The sequence below is a fragment of the Hakea prostrata genome, chromosome 5 (genome assembly GCF_041222555.1).
Source record: "Hakea prostrata isolate BN-2017 chromosome 5, UWA_Hpros_2, whole genome shotgun sequence".
Classification (NCBI taxonomy): Eukaryota; Viridiplantae; Streptophyta; class Magnoliopsida; order Proteales; family Proteaceae; genus Hakea; species Hakea prostrata.
The window spans coordinates 9,711,789-9,730,329 of NC_142604.1; the positions used below are offsets into that span (position 1 = coordinate 9,711,789).

The 18,541-nt window shown below is 37.7% G+C and overlaps 2 protein-coding genes across 4 annotated transcripts; both read right to left on the reverse strand.

The window, feature by feature from the left end:
- Positions 1–95: 95 nt before the first annotated feature.
- Positions 96–7,097, reverse strand: LOC149014997 (GTP binding protein). 2 transcript variants are annotated; one of them, XR_016173431.1, is made up of 7 exons: positions 6,825–7,097; positions 6,062–6,122; positions 5,755–5,890; positions 5,273–5,600; positions 1,550–1,678; positions 822–1,445; positions 96–706 (listed from the first exon to the last, which is right to left on the reverse strand). XR_016173431.1 is itself a non-coding variant. In XM_089155448.1 (6 exons), the coding sequence occupies exons 1-6, from the start codon at positions 6,916–6,918 to the stop codon at positions 979–981; spliced, it is 1,215 nt and encodes a 404-aa protein (XP_089011574.1). In that variant the 5' UTR covers positions 6,919–7,097; the 3' UTR covers positions 96–978. The 2 variants fall into 2 exon arrangements, 1 of the variants encoding a protein (XP_089011574.1); XM_089155448.1 differs by having other exon boundaries at positions 96–1,445.
- A 2,538-nt stretch (positions 7,098–9,635) lies between these two features.
- LOC149014998 (monosaccharide-sensing protein 2-like) lies at positions 9,636–18,152 on the reverse strand. Of its 2 annotated transcripts, none has more exons than XM_089156063.1 (6): positions 18,037–18,152; positions 16,582–16,701; positions 15,618–16,184; positions 12,801–13,759; positions 11,728–11,915; positions 9,636–10,566 (listed from the first exon to the last, which is right to left on the reverse strand). In XM_089156063.1, the coding sequence occupies exons 2-6, from the start codon at positions 16,658–16,660 to the stop codon at positions 10,125–10,127; spliced, it is 2,235 nt and encodes a 744-aa protein (XP_089012189.1). In that variant the 5' UTR covers positions 16,661–16,701; positions 18,037–18,152; the 3' UTR covers positions 9,636–10,124. The 2 variants fall into 2 exon arrangements, with proteins under 2 accessions (XP_089012189.1, XP_089012188.1); XM_089156062.1 differs by lacking the exon at positions 18,037–18,152 and adding an exon at positions 17,096–18,001.
- Positions 18,153–18,541: the final 389 nt, after the last annotated feature.

Sequence of the window (18,541 nt, forward strand, 5' to 3'; positions counted from 1 at the left end):
ACAAAGACATTGCATATTTCAGCAAGCGTTTGGTACATCACTTGGATTTGGGAAGGTAACAGATCATAACCCGGGAAGAAAAAGAAACCCAGATTGTGTTGCAGGAGTAGGCTTGCTACTTGTACATGAGTTGATAAAAGCAATAATTCCAGTTTCTGCTAGCCATTGCAATCACTAATAGAAGGTGTACGTAAATCATCAAAAACCAGAAGGAACCGACCTACACATAATCCATGCAAGGCAAGGAAAAACAAAGCATAGCCGAGCACACCTGGAGAAATGAGGACATGCTTCTCAAATTCAGACATATTGGTTTTTGAAGTCGGGAAGGGTTGGAAAAGATCTGAAAAACCTAATAGAACAATTATGTAAAGCATAAGCAGGCCCGAATACTGACCTAAACACAAACACATGACCGATGGGCACATTACAAAATCATTAATTTTTTCAGGGCTTTATATCCAATGCACTATTGCAATCTGTCCCAATTGTCTTGTCTTGCCTTTTCCACTCCCAAAAAAAAAAGTTTATTTCCCCTGTTCCAACAAAAATCAAAACTGAAATAAGATACAAATCACCCAACACACACCTATATGGCCATGCTGCAGCTGCGTCTCCATGGCAAATCCCAGCCATGGCCTAGTGAAACGAGGTGTAGAGTCGCAGAACCAACAATAACTGGAAAACAACCCCTAGTTATCACCGCCTGCATATAGAAACTCCATCAACAATTTTGGCAGGCTGAGAGCAAGATAGAAACTTTGTTCCATCCTCTAGATGTAATCCTCATAAGCTGGACGAAGAGCACAATTGAGGCTTACCTACATACAGGCACCATTAGATAGCCAAAGGAGAGGTGGGCAGACAATGTAGAACATTAGCCATACTGACCCAATCACTTCTCCCTAACTCACGATGGTCAACTTCTTTGGACCCGAAGACGGGGATCCTAATTACTTAGGTTACCAGGGGATCTAATCATAAGTCTAAATTCCCTTCATTATCACTGTCATCACCAAACAAGGTTGCCATTTTCATTGCCAGCTTTGCAGCCATCTCCCTTCTCTGAAAGTCTGGCATCAATCTCAAGCTGTCACGAATGATCCCTATTTCAGACATCAACTGTTCCAATTCCTCAAGCCCTAAATGGACACCTTCAACTGGATCTGTTGCTTTGTCAGCTTCAATCGCTTCAGGTACCGCCATGCTTCTCTCTGAAGGAGTTTGAGAGGCAGATGGTAGCAGCATTTCTGCACTGCCATTAGTTGTATGCTCCTGGCTGACGTCCTTAGTCTCTGGAGCAGCACTTGAACTACCTGTTTCTGTAGTTGCAGTTTGACCACTTGCACTGACCCATACTTCATCTGTTCCATCCCATGGTTCCGCTGAACCAGCTGATAAGATTTCATATTCTACCTCATAATCAGATTCTTCTTCAGATAATTCTGGACCAGGGAACCCCACAAGAGAAAAAATAAATAAATAAATAAATATCAGGAAGATATCTGAATAAGGGCATAAGGTAAAGAAATATTCCGGAAGATGAAACCTTCTTTATCAGGCAGAGATGGTTCAACTATCTTATTGCCAGATTTAAGGACCATTCCAGGCCACATATGAGCAGACAGTGCACCAAACAAACGCTCGACTCCTTGTAAATCACCGTCAACTGATAAACCTGATAAGAACAACTTTTTTTCCTTTTAATCTCCTTTAAAGTTATGAATGGATAATTGAGTATAACCTCATCAAAAGAAGAAAAAAGAAAGGTAAGATTAACACACAATAAAATAGTATGGGAACCTTGTTCTAATAACTTTATAGTTTGGGGGAAGAGAAAAATTTAAGTGGAGAATTTCGGGGAAAAAGATGAAATGAAAGTTTAATATTATCATGTGAATACAAAAATAACACATGCTGTATGTATATATTCCCATAGCCTCAGCAACGACCCTGGCTGATTACATGGAACATGGTTCACTAGTTAAGTCTAACTTGCAACTCCCCCTTTTAAGGAAAGGTGAGATAATACTTTGTCGACTAGAGATGTGCAGATGTGCCTGTGGATGTCCATTTATACTTTCCTTCTTTTTAAGAACAACTATTTGAAAAGGAAAAGAAATCAGCCATGCACCAAATAGAGGAGATATAACAATACACCTAAATGGTTTTGTTAAATGAATAATTGATTACAGACTATATCTTATACTTTAATAAGGTCGCAAACGAAGATTTATTTTCCCATAAGATCTACAATATATCATCTATTAGTGATTGAACATTCAAAAACAACAAGACTAAGCAACACAAGACAATCATTTCCAGCTATTACCATTCAAAATTCAAAATTTTGGTCAAAACGACCAAGTTTCATGAAATCTTCAGTTCCAACTTTGTCAAATAGATATCAGCTGTGATACCTGGATTTTACCCTGTTTCAGCTGAAATATCACAGTTAAAGGTGAAATTTTGACCATCTTAAACCATTTTATTTAATGCATGGTTCCAATTGAGTTAATATTTCTAGTTTTGACTCCAAAAAGAGTACAACAACAACAATAAGCCTTGTCCCAATTAAATGTGGTCAGCTACATGGATTCTAGCCTTCCAATCAGTTTTGTTTGTGGCCATGTTAGATACAAGGCGTAAGCTATGCATATCCTTTCTCACCACTTCTCTTAAGGTTATCTTAAGTTTGCCCCTAGCTCTTTTAGTTCCTTCAATCTGGATTATATCACTTCTCCGTACAAGGGCATTTATAAGTCTCCATTGAACGTGGTTGTGTCACCTTAAACGAGTTTCTTGAAGCTTATCACTAATGAGATAAGGGTGTCAACACGGTACGGTACGGTACTGTACGGTACCGCATTTCAAACCGTCCAACCATAACCGTATCGTACCATATAAATTCGGTACAGTATGAAAACGGTATTTTAAAAACAGTTCGGTATGGTTTCGGTATGAAATCGGTACGACAAAAATGGAACAGTTCGGTATATGGTATGGTATGAATTCGGTATAAAATCATATCACTTTGCTAATGAACCTTAATTTAGAAGGGCACTCCAATAGATGAGAAAGAGAAGAGATTGATTAAGCCAAATAACAGCCAGGGAAAACATACCTTAAGATAGCTTGAAGGACATGAATGAGACAAAAAAATGGAGACAACATTAGCTATTCTAGAATTCAAAGTTGCCTACATGTTTGTCTGTTCTCTCCTATACAAGACAACATTTTTTAGGCTTCCAATATATAACGAAACATCCATATAAATTTCATACTTGAAATGCTTGGAAAATTGCAAATACAAATGAAACGCTATGCTTTCTTGGCTCTTGCTGCTAGGAGGTTAATGGTTATTAGGCAAATAGGCAACTTGTTTGGTGGGGAAACAAATAATATAAATACAATCCAAAATTAGCACAAGTTGTTTAGAGATTAATTGGTTAAGATCTATAGAAATGGAAGAACCATCTATTACAACTATAGTCTTTTAACACCTTGGTTATTCACCTATTAGGGTTCAAAGGTTAAACTAAAATTACAAAACTACCCTTAAAAACGGTATTCGGTAATTCGGTACGGTATACGGTACATACCAACGGTATACCGTCTAAAACATAACCGTACCGTACAAAATTCCAAAAAACGGTTTCGGTACATACCGTACCGAATTTGAATCGGTATGGTACGGTGCGGTTTTAAACGGTTTCGGTACCGTATTGACACCCTTATAATGAGAGCAACTCACAGACCAACTCTAACATGATCATTCCATATCTTATACTTCCTAGTTTTGTCACTAATCCATCTTAGCATCCTCATTTCTATTACACTAAGTTTATCAATATGATTCTTTTTAACAGTCCAACACTCTACACCCTACATCATAGCTGATCGAACGACAATCCTATAGAATTTTTCTTTAAGCTTTACTAGGATACGTCAATCACACAAGATCCCAGACTCACCTCTCCACTTCATCCACCCTATTTTAATTATTTGGGAAACATTATCCTCTATATCATCTATTTGAACCTAGGTACCTAAAACAATCACTTTAAGGAACCTATGTACTTAAAACAATCACTTCGAGGAATCTCCTTTCATCAAGTTTCACCACCTCATCGTCTGCCCGATCATGACTAAAGTTACAAACTGGATATTCTATCTTTCTTCTATTTAATTTAAAGCCTATTGATTCCAAAGCTGCTCTCCATGATTCTAACTTGGTATTAATCCCCAATAAAGTCTCATCTATCAACACAATATCATCAGCAAAAAGCATACACCAAGGGACCTCGTCTTGAATGTCTTTGGTTAATTCATCCATTACAAGTGCAAATAAATATGTGCTTAAAGTGGATTATTGATGTAGCCCAACTATAATTGAAAATTCATTATTTTGTCCCCCCACTGTTCTTATACTTGTCACTAAACCATCATACATATCCTTAACTATGTCCACAAATTTACTTGCAACACTTCTTTTCTCTAGTAAATGCCAAATTAACTCTCTAGGAACTCTATCATAAGCCTTTTCTATGTCAATAAAAATCATAGGAAGGTCTTTCCTACATTTCTCTGTACCTTTCCATAAGAGAGTAACTTCCTTAAAACCTCAGTTTTTGTAATACTAGGCCAAATAACTTCCATATCTTACTTATGAGTCATGTATAAGATTTGATAATCTTGAAATGGTTTCTAATTCTATTTTCATTTTAATTTTTCATTTTAAAGCATCCTTAAGTAGTTTTGGTCATGTGATCTACTTCTAGTACTAAATTTTATATACAATATTGCACAATGATACTACCAACCTAGGTTTCAGAGCCCAAATACCATTTTGGTTGTGTTTTCTAACAATCCAAAGGTTCCACAATATTGAAGGATCTAAAATAAGATTATCTAGAAGTTTCAGTGATTAAGTTGGCCATTTTGAGCCTCAAAACCATCAGTCATTACCAGCAACTCCAACTGACATTTTTCTGTTCCACAGAATTTCTGAGTATGAACCTTGCTACTAATATTAGAAAAATAATGAAGGAGAAATTTTCTCAAGCATGAATAATTTTAGCAATTGTCACTTTGCTTATAACAAAGACCTAGCAGGAGTAGGAATCAATACTTTTAATCAAGGTTGATAGATGTAGCAGAAGTGCTCAAGTCATAACCCCCCCCCCCCCCCAAAACAAAAAAAAAAAAAAAAAAAAAAAAAAAAAAGAAGCAAGTTGCAACTCTAAGGTAAGAGGGCATAAGTGGCTCTCACATTTGTCAAATGAAACATTGGATGCACAAGCTTCAATGAACTCGATGTTGTATTGACTGCACCATTCCAAACATGATCTCCTAACCTCCCAGGAGGGCTCTTCATCCCCCAACAGGCTGCTTCCCTCAGTTTCCAGAATTCCATAATCCAAGAACTCAGGATGAGGATCACTGGATGCCTCTCCATACTTTTGCAGTCGTCTTCTATATTCAGCATGAGCAGGGTGACCCTCCAAAAGATCTGCCTTGTTACCAATGCATAGTAATATATCAAACTGTTGGATATCGGTATGAGAAACCCAATCCTTGAGAACAGCAAAGGATGATAGCTGAAAATAATAGCAACATAAGTGTTACAGTTAATATCAACTCGCTTTTCTTTCGCTTTTGGGTTAGGGGAGACGGGACACTGTATACAGTGGAAAACTTGACATAATATCTTCAGGAAAAAAGAAAATGAAAGGACAAGGATATAAGGCTAACATCATTCATGTCAAAAACCATCACCAAAGCAGCTAACTGATTAGAAATTGGCAGCTTCCCAATCGAAAAATCATCATCGAGATGAGCCATCCATACAGAAACATCAGCATCATAGTACTTTGTAGTTATAGTCCACCTGTTCATCAAAATCACAGAACTAACTAAATTTCAGGAGCCACTTTTATCCCTTTTCTTATTTTTATCTCACCCAAACATACTTCAGGGCTGAAAGGCATATTCAGATTGTTAAACTCTGGGTGCGCTTGGGTGGAGGCTTGATTCTATTATAGAGTTAGTCTCAACATACCCATAGCTAAGTACTTCAGAGGATGAATCGCAGGCATCATCAAAATCAACAGAAAGCAACCCTACAATCAAAATGTAAAATATTAAGAGCAGGTTTCTTAATTTCATTAAGAAATGGAAATATTATAATATAAAAATTATTGCACAAGAAAGCACATGTTTCTTGCTGCTAATATGCATGATCGAAAAAATATCGAATCTGCGGTTCCTCCAAACATAAGAATTAGATGACGCTAACAAACTCAATCTTTGTAATCTCTTAGACATTTGTAAATTACATTAGACCGGTTAGAAGAACGGACATAATTGGAGGAACAAACCTTCATAATCTTTCGACTATTACAAATTTTGCTCAATTGTTGTTAGTTCGGAACAAATCATCGAAGACAGTATTTCCAACTACTGCCATTGATTATCTAAATCTTATAAAACGAAAACACTAGCAAACAGTCATGCTAAAGCGGGATTAAGGAGTCTCCTCTTTTTTGCAGCCAAATCAGTCTGACAGTATAGTTCAAGGACCTAATAAGTATAAACAAAATCAACATCCAGGTATCTCGATTAGGAAACAAGGCAGAAGTGCCAAGAAAACATGATTGTATAGTATTAATTCAATGTCAACACAAATGTAGATGCAATTAACGATAAGTTTTCATCCAAAGGTGTAGCCTAAAGCCCTAGATGGAATAGAATAGCAGAGAGGATTTATAATTCTTGCAACTGCAAAAAAACAATCTAATGAGAAAGAAGGACAGAGTGCTAACTGGAGAGCAGTGTTCGCTTGCCAACGTTGGGTGATCCAACCATAAGGATCCCAGGCCTGTTCTCCAGTGGAAGCTTGTCGAGTTGCGGAGACATTTCTCCTCCCAACAATTGCTCCAGATTTCGAAACCCTAGAAGAGCTCTGAACAGAAGTTTCCTCGAAAAATTCCTTTGCTTCCAACCTTCACATGCTCACCGCTCACCCAGACAGTCTCTCTCTACATGACCGGGGCGGCTGATGGACCGAAGAGTACTAGAGGGACGTAAGGATTCTTGTGTCCTGCGAACGTTATTGGGGGAATTTTTTATTTTTTATTCTTTTTTTTTTATCTCATATGAATTGATTCGATGCAACTTGTGAACCAGAGTCCGGATCTGCGACCCCGTGTGCTCCTCGACGGTTTTTCCACCCCAAAATACAGGGGGCCAGAGGTGGGTGATGGGAGTTTTTTTTTTTTAATATTTTTCAACTGTGGGGCCCACCGATTTTGTGGTGATAATACCGTCGGGGAGTACCAAAGAGGTATGTGTTCCCCTCGCACTTTTTCACCACATCAGATAAAGAGTATTTTTGGATATTGACAGAATAAATAAGAGTCGGACTTCCGATGGTTTTCACTTGAATTCCACCCCTAAGTGTATCGTGGAAAATATCGTAGGTAAACACATACCTCTCCCTTAACCTTAAGACACCATTTGTTTGCACAAGTGGGATGGACCAAAAAAAATTAGGGAAAATAAATATGTGAGATTCATATGAAGTGAAATAGGGGAACAAGATTTGAAAGGAAAGAATTTTCTGGAAAAAAAATTATATGTGAATCTCACTTTTGTTATTTCCCTCATTTTTTTTCATTAAGTTTCATTAAATATGTAGAACTTTGAAAAGAGATGTGGTGGAAAAAGTAGTATGTCACATCCTTAGACAAACTACTAATTTTTGCTAATTTTTTCATCCTATTGAATCAAACAAGTCACATTTAAGATTTCATGAAAATTTTGATTTTTTGTCCCCCTTTTTTTTGTGTATATTGGATTTTTTTAGTAATTTATATAAGTTGGATATGAAAAGTTGAATCGGATTAGGCTTGGACACACTACTATTCCTTTCCAATATCCAACCAAATTTCACAAAAGGTATCTGAATTTGAACCTCGAATTTTATCGAATATCCAATAATTATCCAATTCGATAAACTATCCAATTACTAATTGTTGATTGTCATTTTTTATTTAGAATTTTCTGGTTGTCAATTACCCGTTTCCGAATTTGATTACCAACCCCTTTAAAAAGGGAAAAATGTTTAGTCTAACAGTTTTTTCATAGTTTGGCCAATTGGCTACAAATAATTGATGAGATTCAGGGTGAGTTAAACCTATTAATTAGGGTTAATAGGTTCAACTTTAGTGACGGTCAAAATCTCACTTGATGAGGTACAATTTAAAACATAAACATTAAAAAAAAAATTATATGTATATTACTCTTATTAGATAAATTTTTAATCGGATATTATTTAATTGATAAGAAATTATCTGAAAAATTTTGAATTTGGAAACCCTTAAACGAATACGAATGGAAATTCGAAGGTTATATCTTGCACGCTAACGAAGACTTGAAGATCTTCAGAACAATCTTTTGCAATGGATGAGTCAGAAACCTTCCAAATACCTACACCCCCAGAACCCCTAGTGATATGGCGAGAGAGAACCCGAGTGACCCGTTCACACTTTACACCAACACCTCCACCAGACCCAGAGTAAAAACCAGTACGCAGGGGTAAGAGCAAGCAGAGGTGGACCCTTGGCAACCCATGCTGCAAGTAGCCATAAAAAATTATCTTCTTTTTTTTTTTTAATTCCCAAAATGATCTTTACTCCATCTACATATGAGTTTCTGTTTTAGTTGGTTAGTCAAGTGTTTTGTGTTACATTCACAAAAATTATTTACAAGTATAAAAATAATATAAAGCACAATTTTAAAATGACATCATCATGTAGATGTGAAATGAAAATATTCCAATTAATTCATTTTATAAGGAAAATAAATCTAATCCTCACGCCACCTCTCACTTAAATGTGTATAAGGTTCCCACATGAAAGAAGCTTAGTTGTATCACTGTATGACAGCGTTCTCGTTTTTTTTTTGTTTTTTTTTTTGTTTTCTAATTAATTTGGAACAGAAACAGTACATATTGAAACCAACCAGTGCTTTGACATCTTTTGAGTTCAGTTTGAGAAACGCCAAATTAGTATTTCTCAAAATAAAAAAATAAAAAACGTTTTTTCCAATACAGCCATACAAGATTTCAGCAATCAGAAACCATGAAATGCTTAGAAACAAGAAAAACTGTTTCTTACCTAAAAACAGGAGACGAATGAAAAAGGTTACCATAAAACCACTTATTTGCATGGAAAAAGTGAGAGGGAGTAGCCTACATGGATTTCCAATCAGTTAGAACCACCCAGAGTTGGAATTTGAGATCATCCAGTTCTGATCTGTTGGACAATGATCGGTGATCTAATTCCAAATCCTCAAATCATCCTTCTGTAAGCATCCACTCAGACAACCTTTTAGAGGGAAAGGGTTGGTTTAAAATGCATTGCCAAAACTTCCAAGCCAACTACTGTTGGTATACAGGCAAGAGGAATGAGGGAGGTCACTGAAGCTCTGGGATTTGCAAGCAAACATTTATAGCCACCAGTACTCTACCAAAAAAAAAAAAAAAAAGAATCAAAGCAGCTAACTGAACTGCTTGATGGTAATAGTTCTTTCTTCCCTAGAGAGATTAATAGCTAACAGATTTCATAGCCGTCACTCCATGGCATTCCTTTGACAAAAGCAAAATATAAGAGAATTAAAAGAATTTCTTCCCACAATTATTGGCAGCTTTTATTTTAGATGTTATATTCTTCAAAAGAAATTTGTGTTGAGACCACAAATGCTGCACTCTCATTTACATGCATATACACAAATCAAATATAGCTTCAACCCAGAAATAACAAATAGGGGGAAAAAATTTGTGATGCCGGAGAAAGAAATCAAAGTATCTTGCTCTCAAAACTCGTGGAAGAGGAGGGAAGAACACAAACAAACTTTGAAGACACTAATTACTTCATTTACCCAACTCCCCCATCCATTTGATGCTTACCTCTTCTTCTTAAAGATAATCACCACCACAACCAACCAACCATCTTATCATCTTAAAATCCAAACAGCACAGGCAATCTGCAGCTGGCAGCAGGATAACAACTTTGGCACCTCAGAATGCTGAAAAATGGCACCTTCTCCTGACCACTAAACTACTACTCAATCTTGGCAGCAGCCTGTTTTGCACCAACAGCAAAGAATTCTGTGATAACCTCAAGGGGCATGCCCTTGGTTTCTGGAACTTTCAAGAAGACAAACAGCCAAGCGACACAACATACAACAGCATAGATACCAAAGACACCCGCAAGCCCAATGGAGGTGAGCATGATTGGGAGTGAGTAGGTAACAATGATGTCACATATCCAAAATGTCAGTGCACATACAGCAATGCATAGCCCACGTACTCGGGTGGGGAAGATCTCCGAGCAGAGGATGTTGGGAATAGGTCCAAATGCCATGACAAAGCAGCAGAAGTAGACAACAACACTGATAGTTGAAATTACAGCATGGATAACAGTACCCATACTCACAGTGTTGCCAATGACAAGAATGATGAGTGACACTATCAATACGGGAATTGTGGTCAGAAGCAGTGCCCTGCAATAAGGATAAATTAGAGGACAAGACATTGTATGCACTATATAGCAGCATATGATATCTTTTAAGGGGAAGAAATACTATATGTGATGAGGAAGTATAATAAACTCTCTATGGTATAATTCATGACCATATCTACCTTGGTACCACATATTATCATTAAAATTTTTACTACACAAGTAACACACTGGTACAATTTTAGGTACACCATCGTCATAAATGCTTAATGTTCAACAACCAAAAGCCAAAATTTTCAATATAATAATCAATTCCAGTAATATCTGGCATCACTCTTTGCACAGGAGAGTTTAATTCAGGAGTCAAAACTCCAAATATGGACACATGTATAAAGCACTAAAGTTTAAAGACAAGGCTACAAAAGTTGGAAAAGGAGATCATTACTACCGATATCATTAATACAAAGTTATAAAAGGTGAAGCACTGCTTTCTGAAGCACATATCATGCAACGGATGACACAAGGCAGGGATCCTCCTAGCCATGAAGTGGGGCCCGTACCAATAAAGGGTCAGCCACTTTATAGCATGAATCCTGCCTGTGTAATCCAACGCAGACTCAGGCTAGAATGAATATTCTGTTATGAACAAAAGAGCATAAGAGATCACCCCCCCCCCCTCCCAGGCCCAAAAAACAAACAGAGTCAATCAGTAATCACAAAGAAGACCCAGTTCTCCAAGATAGTGGCACAAGTCAAAGGTATTAAAAGGAAGCATGTATTCAAAATAAGTATATAGGAAAAAGGGTTTTATATCAATCATAACTTGAGTAAATGATTTTAATCACCACAGATCTCAAAGTTCGAAGAAAATAACCCTACTTAGATCTTCAACTCACTGAGGAGTTAATAGTCTTGAAGGCTAGTGCTCAAAGCCTAAAATGGGCCATCTCAGCATACTGTTTAGTGGCAGAATTTTAATCTGCCAACTAAACTCACTATGAAACACCCAAATTGAAGGCTAGTGCTCAAAGCCTAAAATGGGCCATCTCAAATTCTCAGCACACTGTTTAGTGGCAGAATTTTAATCTGCCAATTAAACTAGTACACTATGAAACACCCAAAAAAATTTGACAATGTCTTGTATATCAAAAGTAAATTGCAGCTCTAGTCATGGGAGGAGGGAGGATGGGGAGGACTGGTTTACCTTCTTCCAGCGAGGTCCACAAGCCTCATGGCAACACCTATACTAGGAAGCATCAGGAGGGTTGTAAGAGCACTAATTAGTAGAGATGCAGAGGCAGAACTGAGGCCCATGTTTGAAAGTAAAACTTCAACACCAGCCTGCTCAAGAATCTGGGGAGTGTAGTACAGGACCCCATTTATGCCTGCAAACTGTATACACAAGAAAAAATGCATAAAATCTTTGTCAGAAAACAAGCCAGCACAAGAAAAATAAGGAAACTCTCCTACCGACAACCCAAATAAAAAGAACCCACTTTTATAGACCCAACTCCTTCTGGACCACATTTAGTAACGCAATGTAAGAAAAAACAACAGGTGGAAAAATAGAAGACTTGTGAAATAATATTTGGAGTTCAGGCGGTATGTCAAACTGAATTGGTTGCCTTCAATTTGTTGCAAAAGTAAAACTGTTTTTATCACCAAATCAAAACCCTGAACTAGAGTAGAAGACTACTACATTATTTTTAACCATGAAAATTTTACGGGGAAAAAGATGGTAAAATCTTTGAACATTTGGAGGAAAAAGAACCATGAATTGATAAACAAACACAGAAGTTTATTAAGTTAGACACAAACTTCAAGTTTCAAAATAAAATAAATTACTAAGGGTATCAAAGAGGTGGTGCCTAAAATTTAGGTTTAGGATACATCATGGAATGGGAAGACATTTCTCCAAGGTGTAACCAATAGTATGATGAATGGAACCCCATTATGCCAATGTCAACAAAGTTACATGCAGAAGCTACCTGACCATCACTCATCAAAGCAACAAGAAAGGAATAAAGGTTTTTTTTTTTTTTTTTGGGAGGGGGGGTGGGGGGAGCTAGTGATGGATGTACATCATGTTAGTTCTTCTATCAGCCCTGAATTAAAATGTGTATTTGAACAAATGAGACAGAAAATGTCCTACACCTCACATCCACTACTGAACATTTCATAAGTTGGAAAAAGTTGAACTGATTCACCATATGAGTTTTTAACGCAACATTCAGAAGCAAATGACAGCCAAATACTACATTAGAAATTGTTTCTTACCTGTTGAAGTATTTGCATCCCTATGCCAACAATCAATGCATGTTTGACTCCTGGCTCAAAAAGATCACCCCATCTTGGCCCTTGTGCAGCAGTCTCAGATGGGTGAACCATGGAAGGTCCAACTGGATGGTGCTCTGCAAGATCCTTGGGGTAGAGAGCAGACTGGCTTACTAAAGCAGCGGCATGAATGTATTCACCACCTTCAGGAATATCACCACCAGGAAGTGAGACAAGAGAGCCACGCCGGGAGCCAGGGATGCCCTCCTCATGTAAGTAAATCCTCTTGAATCCTCCTTCCTTCTTTCCATCTGCACCTTCTTTCTCAGACCATTTCCATGCCAACTGCCAACCACCACCAATACCCATACTGCTGACTGCCTCCCCAGAATTTCCTTGGAAGAGACTGCTGTTGCGTCTCATGTTTAAATTGCTACCATGGGCTGGAAGAGGTGGCACCATGTCTTTGCCTTCCATGCTTGTTGCCTGACGTGAGAGCAATGGGCTATTCAAATTGTCATCAGAATCACCACCACCAGCATCAGATGCATAATCCTCACCATCCCTCTGCCCGTTCTCCTCATCCCATGGTTCATTTTTGCCATGCTGATGCTCTGCAACACTGAACATGCTACCAAAGTTCGGAAAAAGCATGCTTCTCATGCTTCCCGTCTCTGGAAGCTTCTCGTGGACACTACCAAAGAGGGTGACTAGAGGGTCCATAAGGGGAACATTCTGGTTCTCCATGCTCCCATGGCGTGACACAAGACCAAGACTACTCTGCCCAGTAACGGGACGGGCAACCCAAGAAAGACCCTCTTCGGGACCATACAGCTTGATCTGGTCCTTGGCAGCCATTGGGTCATGTTCATCTGTTAGATCATTGGCTGGGCCTATTATATACTCTTCTATTGAAGTTTCACCTCCAACTCCAAGACCTTCAACCAGCAAAGCCATCTCACCTGTAGACGCAAGAGGCTTCAGTAATGTCCAGTACCAGCAGTCATCAAATTTGTTATGGTAGAAGAATACAAATATTAAAACCTCTATGAATAGAACAAGAACCAGGTTTATGATTTTAGGATGGAGGTGAAAACATGGTTGATAAATCATAACATACAGATAGAGAAAAAAATGTTCAGACAAGTATTTGTAGAACAAAGATTGACTCATTATAATCACAGTTCTTCTCTATCTTCAGCTGTCAGTTTCAGGTGAGGATCCCACACAAAGAATCACTCTAATCCTTGCGGTAAGTTGTTAATCATGTTTATGTCGCATCAGCATACAGCATAGAAAGTTTACTGAGATTTTCAATACAGGGTTATAGAGCTACATTGAACTATAAATTAACATCAGCTGTTCCAAAAGTAATATCTACAACTAGAAAATCACTTTGGTGGCATCCATATAAAAGTCGACATCATCAAGTTCAAAACTGCACGGATTTTTCTAATACATCCACTACTAGAAGTGGGTAAAAGATATTGTCACAATTAAAAAAAAAAAAAAAAAAAAGAGGAGGTGGCCAACCCCACTTAGTTGGGATAAGGCTGAGTTGCTGTTGTTGTTAGAAAAAGGGGGAGAGGGAAAGGAAAAGAAAACCTCAACAAAACCTTTAAACCCCTCTCCTTAAGCATTCTAAACTTCAACTGAAAATAAAAAATAGAACAAAAATCCTGAGAGAGGTCATATGGAACTTATCTTTCTCAATAGAACTTCGTAGGGTTGAAGAGACTACTTCCTCCCCTAAAGTTTAAATAAGAAAAACCAAGCAGATCGATATTCCACACACAATGACCAATCCCTTCAAAAGAGCCCAAATTTTAAGATTATATACCTCCCATGTCTCAACCATATAAAATACAACAGGAAAATGTACATCAGAGTACTGCCTCGAGGAACAGAAGTTCAGATCCCATGGACGACTGCCATCCTTACACCAGCATAGGACTTGATGGATGGCTATAAGAGGACAGATTAATTTCAGGTGACACAGGTCTAAGGGAAATTTTGAGACGTGATGATAAAGAACCCCAAATCTGTAGCACCAAACTTAGATCAGAGATATATCCACCTTTTACACACCCTCTGAAAAATCATATCGGTAAACTGGAAAAATACACCTATCTAGGATTTGTGACTTTTGAAAATCATAATAAATATGCAATTGGGGGTTCAGGGGAGGGGCAATTGACATTCTAATTGATGCCATTGCATTCTTATGATCAAATCATTAAAAGAGATCTTTATGTGAAAATATTAGGAAAAAGAAAAAAGGCCATCATAGTACACAAGGCTCCCCACAATACAACTTCTAGTATATTATTACTAGAACTTTCTCGGTTAAGGTACCTGTGTTACCAGATTACAAAAATAAAGAGTGGGCCATTACTAGTGGCAGTATTTTCTTGTATATACATAATTAAAGTAGAACCGATTTTAGTGATTCATGGTTTTCACAAATGTCAACACATCAGTATTGGAAAGAAGCAACAAAGAGGGAAAAGTACTAGAGCAATTTCTTATAGTTACTTTAAATGTCATTTTTTGAATAATGCTTAGAGTATATATACAAACCCCAGAAGTTTCAACTTACAAACAATCTTACTCATATGCTCTTTATATAGGGTCAATAACTGAGCTATGAAATCATTTATGGAACTCTTATTAATGTTTTTCCTTCATTAACTAATAAGTGGAAGTAATTGATCATCTTATTTTAAATTTCCCCACAGCAGATTGCAAAGAAGTTAAGTTGTGTAGCATAATACAGGAAGTATTTCAATAATTACTTGGAAAGAGCTCTTAAGAACAAACCTGCGACATCTTCCCTTCCACGTAACCTCTGCAATACTTGTTTAGCCTCAACCATCCGCCCCTTACTGACAAGCCACCGTGGTGATTCAGGCAAGAAAAATATTGTCAACACAAAATAAGCAAGAGATGGAATGGAAAGAACACCAAGCATCAACCTCCAGCTTGGTGCTTGCATCAGTGACATCCCAAAAACCATACAGTATGACAGGAACATTCCACCAGAACCAGTGAACTGTGGAAGGGTGTTTAGCATTCCCCTTATTTCCGGTGGGGCTGTCTCAGATATATAAACAGGAACGAGAGTAACAGCGAGACCAATCCCAAATCCATCCAAAAGTCTTGCCAAGAGAAGGATATAAACATTTGGAGACCATAACATTACGAGACCACTAACAAAATAGAACATCGATGAGATAATCAACATTGGACGCCGGCCAAGCATATCTGATATGGGTCCAGAGCATGTTGTGATAACTGTAGCTCCAATAAGTGACATAGCTACAATCAGCCCTTCCATTGTTGGCTGAGTTTCCAAATGAAATTCCTCCTTTATGTAAAGAACAGCACCTGTAGATATCAAATTTTAATTTAGTTAAATGTCTTACTTCCACTTGTACATTGTGTTCCATAAAGGGAAGGATAGTTATTGAAGAAAATGAAGAATCAGGCAGAAAACATAAAAACTTTCTTCGCCAGAACAGATAACAGTTTCAATGACAAGGTAGAGTTAAGTCTACAATCCTTAAATCCTGTAAAGAAGACTCAACTATTTTGAACAACTGTCTGCCAGATAAGGCCCTTTCAAGTTTTTCAATTGTTTTTTTCCTTCTTCTTCAGTATGTATATGTATTAAGCAATGAAGATCTACAGTCCCACGGTTCTATCTTCCTGGCTTCTGAATTTGACAAACCTAATAAACATGTATTTTCAGAACAAAGAAATAACATAAGTGACAGACATTCACCTGCAATCGTTGCATTATCCCACCCCTGCAACAGATTCCCAATCGCAGCAGCAATAGCTACAAGAACAGCACCCCTCATCTTTCCTGCAGTTTAATTGCTCCCAACCACTAGTGACCAACCTGCAAAGGAAAATTCCAGATCGGCAAAGATTTAAATACAAACCAATCACAATGAGAAATTCTAAAAAGAAGCACAATCCTTAACATTCAACATTAAATGAAAACTCATTAGACCCGCTTCTCACTATCGAGGCGTGAACCACAACTTTACAGTTGGATCGGCACAATTCCCCTTCCGCAACCAAAATAAAAAAGACCAAGTAATTACAAAAAGGAAAAAAATTATCCACAGAATGGAAATAGATTGTTCGATTAGGAGCAATGCTGTTGCTTATGTAACCGTTGCGTCAGTGCAGCAAGAAAATTAACAGGATTCTCTTATGGTCAGGAAGAACCAATTGACGAAAAAAATGGTTAAATCTACGGATTGAAAGCGGTTCAGAAGTCGAAATACCAGAGTTACAAGCTCCCCTGTAAAAGCCTCGACTGTATGACACCTAAACCTCCGTTTCACTACCGGACGTCAGCATCCAGAATCTCTCTTCTTGAACTCGCGTTTTGCTGCTATAGCTCAGCTGCGAAGCGAACCGCCTAAGATTAGCCACCACTCACGCTCTGAGGAGAAACTTCAAATTCGGAGATTCCGAAAGTGAAACTTCCTAATAAACATGACACGAACTGTATCCAGATTCGAGTTGAAACAACCCAAAGAAACGCAAATTTTCAACTCTAAAATAGGTACAAAGATCACAGGTTGAATACTGATAACCGATCAAAAATCTATGCAGTCTTCAATTCTAATGTCTCAAATCTGCAAAAGACGAGTTCATTTATATAACTTTCTCAGGCCACATTTGCAAGACAATGCCGCAGCTGGAGTTTCTCAATCAAAACAAACAATCACAGATCTCCGTATTAGAAATGATTTGCCAATGCGAACTCTTTATAATCTTGGCCACACCACCAGTTCAAAAATGTCGAGACCTTCCTGAGATTCCAAGCTGGCATTGATCAATACTGTAAAAATTCCTCGTGAAACTTACATTTACACCTTCCGTGTGACTGACAAAATCTTTAAAAAAAGAAAAGAAAAGGGAAACAGATCAAAGATCGTTAAAACCTTGATAGTTTTGACCACGGAAACGTAAACATCTTTTGACTCTTCGATTTCCTGTCCAAATCATTAAATTAATATCTTTTCTAATTCTTTAAGAGCACAAATTTCCGCACCAGAAAACCTAAAGTTACTGTATAGAGATTGAGATGAAAACCAAAACAATGTGCTTTGATCTTCTGGTTTCTACTGTACAAGATCGTCAGAAAGATGGAAAAGAAATTCGTTTTTCTTTTTCTCTAATAATTCATTGCAAGTGAAAAAAGAATACAAGAATCTACCTGTCAGAAGAACGAAACGAGGATTCTCACCATTTCCAATCCGAAAGCAGAAGCTACGGAAGAGGAACGTGGCTGCATTGATCTGTTTTACCAATTTTCATTTACGGATCAAATTATTGGAATATCTTGACTCTTTTGGGAAAATGAGAGGTTACAGAAAGTTTCGTATTTACCAAAATATACGCTTTTCTTTTTTATTATTTTTCTTACCAAAAAAACGATGTAAGGATCCGTTAAAAGTGGCGCAGAAAATAACGGCAAAACATCGCGCGTGGTTCCACGGTCCAAAACCCATAAACGGTCGACATGTAAATCCAAACCCAAACCAAACAAAATTACAAAATGATGGAAATGTCGTGGACCCCACTTAATAGAATAAAGATTCTTACAATCTTACCAGAAAATAGTCATGCACGTCGTTAAGTTCAGCGTGGCGGGGCGTGTTTGGATACTGCGCGTTAAATCAAACCACACACTATGGGCTGTCAGATTGAAATTTTGGTCG